The sequence below is a fragment of the Electrophorus electricus genome, chromosome 6 (assembly GCF_013358815.1).
Source record: "Electrophorus electricus isolate fEleEle1 chromosome 6, fEleEle1.pri, whole genome shotgun sequence".
Taxonomy (NCBI): domain Eukaryota; kingdom Metazoa; phylum Chordata; class Actinopteri; order Gymnotiformes; family Gymnotidae; genus Electrophorus; species Electrophorus electricus.
Genome location: NC_049540.1, coordinates 2,489,291 through 2,492,072, shown reverse-complemented (window position 1 = coordinate 2,492,072; position 2,782 = coordinate 2,489,291). Strand labels below are relative to the sequence as shown.

Sequence of the window (2,782 nt, the reverse complement as noted above, 5' to 3'; positions counted from 1 at the left end):
CGTCAATACCACGTGCCCTTCTGATCTGAGCCCAGCTGTGAATGTGTTTGCTGCCAGTGGAGAACATGCAATGTTTGGGACTCAGCAGCAACGACCTACTTAGAGATAGACTGTGTCCTCAACTGGGTCAGTGCAGAACACACAGCAGCCCTTCTTTTGTCTTTCCACAGCCCACATACAGCCAAGCCTTTGTGTGTGTGTGTGTGTGTGTGTGTGTGTGTGTGTGTGTGTGTGTGCGTGCGTGCGTGCGTGTGTGCGTGCGTGTGTGTGTAGGAATTCCCTTGCCTCGCATCATCGCATTCTGGGAAAACACTCCTGGGCTTTGGGCCCTACTATGTATCTCACTTACACACACACCATGCACACACACGCATGTGCACGTGCACACACACATATACTCACATGCAATTCATTGTCAGGAAGCTTTTTCACTTTCGTTTAGTTATATGTTTATTTGTTCACATATATTCATGAATATTATATTATTGCTGCTATACTGGAGCCATATTCCTCGCAGGTCCCATATTCCCATTTTGCATGGTGCTATAGTGTTCGCTTCAGCATGCTCATATATATCTGCACATAGACAGGGTGCAAACAGAAGAAACGGTACCCACCCTCTGCAATTTTTTAATAGAACTATTCAACAGGATTCTGCCTAGACATTCTAACATTGCGTCAATAACATGCCATTGTATTTATTTATTTGTTTGTTTGTTTATTTATTTATTTCGTAGTAAGCTACGTAGGAAGCCTGTAGTTCTTCCTGAATTTCATAATATTACAAGTTACTTAAAGCAATAAAGAACATGGTTATTTATCTTTTTTCTATCTTTTACTTTAATGTTAAAGCTGGCAATCAATTAGGTAATCAATGATTAACCTAACGACCGCGTCCACGATGCAACGCGAAAAATGCCGACTGGTAGCTAATACATCGGCAGTAATGCTGACATATGTACAGGCAGCAACGCCGGGCTCTAAGAGAAGTGAACAGGGATGCGAAGCAATCTTGAATCATAATGATTGTGCTGTTACATTTGCCTCTACATTTTCTGTTATTATTATTAATATTATTATTATTACTAATATTGTTGTTTATGTGTGGGGAGTGTTCTCTTATCGCCCGGCTGCCGTAAAAGGGGAGAGGCTTATCAGAGGATTAATCTTCTATGTCTTCGCTCGTTTTTTCTTTTATAATTCGTTCCACTTTTTAAAAAGATTCTGTAACATTACACAGAGAGAGGGAAAGAGAGAATGATGTAATCATGAGAGAAAGACAGGAGCACTGAGCTTTCCCTTCACTCTCTCATCTTTTTTCTCTTCATCTTTTTGAGTGAGATTTTTCGAATCAAGGGACACCTCACCAGCAGGATAAATAACAGAGCTCTCTCTTTCTCACACTCTCTTTCTCATTCTTTCTCTCTCTCTCTCTCTGTTTGTTTCTCTTTTTGAAAATGGGTATTTCCAAGCAGTTATTCTTTTCAAAATCATTCAGAAGACATCCACACTTTTGTGGGCCTTGGGGAGATTTTGTGTGTGTGTGTGTGTGTGTGTGTGTGTGTGTGCATGCGTGTGTGCGAGCGAGTGTGTGGGTGTTCTGTGTGCATGTGTGTATGTCTGTGAGTCTACGATAAGGGAGTGAGAGTCTTTCCTTAGCATTCATAAGTTATACATCACTCCATACAGCCGTCCAAAAGAGAGCAGCAACAGTCTTTCACAAACTTTTTCTCTCATCTATAGTTCATCCTTCATCTTTTTCTCCCTTTTGTCTCTGTTTGTCTTCCTCCCAACTCTCCCCATTGTTCAGCCCTTGAACACCCTTGCCATCAGGTCTTCAACATGGGGCGTGGCTTCCGCTTCGTAAGCCACGCCCATCCACGCCTAAGCCCCTCCCCTACTCGCCGTCAGACGTAGGCTGACTCGCTGGACTGCGTGCGGCCCAGGTTGGGCAGGGAGGACAGATGTGAGAGGTCCTTCTTGCGGATCTCGCAGATGGACTTCCTCCGCGCCTGCACGCCACGGATGGCCGCTTTAATCTTCCTCCAGCCCAGGTGGTTGAGCTCGGCCAGGTTGAGCACCACGCAGATGCCGCTCACGGCGAACATGAACACCAGGAAGACGGTCTTCTCTGTGGGCCGCGACACGTAGCACTCCACCTCCTTCACGCACGGGTAGCGGTCACACTCGAACATGGCCGGGACGTTGAAGCCATAGAGGAAGTACTGGCCGGCCAGGAAGCCAATCTCCAGCGCGTTTCGAAACACCACCTGGATGACGTAGAAGCGTGAGATTCCTTCCTGCCGCCGCATCTTGGTGCCCTTGGGCTGCCCCAGGCCACGTGGGACGCTCGGGATCTCCTTGGTCTCCAGGCACTCGTGTTCGTCCTTGCCGTCAGTGTGCACCAGGATACCGTTGAGGTTGCGGAGCTTCCGGTTGGCGCCGTGGCCGTGGTCGATGTAGGGCCCGTGCATGAGGGTGTACTGCCGATCCTTCTGCTTGGCGGACTGGTGCACAGAGTAGGTGATGAAGCACAGGCTGGGTGTGCACACCAGGATGATCTGGAAGACCCAGTAGCGGATGTGCGAAATGGGGAAGGCCTTGTCGTAGCAGGCCTGGTTGCAGCCCGGCTGCAGGGTGTTACATATGAACATCACCTGCTCGTCTTCATACACCTTCTCACCCACAATGCCCACAATGAGGATCCGGAAGATGACCACGACAGTCAACAGGATCCTGCATAGAGAGAGAGAAGTTAAGACTAAGAGAAAGATTATACACA

At 47.5% G+C, this 2,782-nt stretch overlaps 1 protein-coding gene across 1 annotated transcript in view; it reads right to left on the bottom strand.

Annotated features, from left to right (window-relative positions):
- Nucleotides 1-424: 424 nt before the first annotated feature.
- The window catches only part of gjd1a (gap junction protein delta 1a), a 22,506-nt gene continuing 20,148 nt past the window's right edge, over nucleotides 425-2,782 (bottom strand). Inside the window, exon 2 of the mRNA XM_027028611.2 lies at nucleotides 425-2,736. Coding sequence (XP_026884412.1) covers nucleotides 1,908-2,736 — 829 coding nt within the window. The 3' untranslated portion in view covers nucleotides 425-1,907. The remainder of the gene's footprint in view (nucleotides 2,737-2,782) is intronic.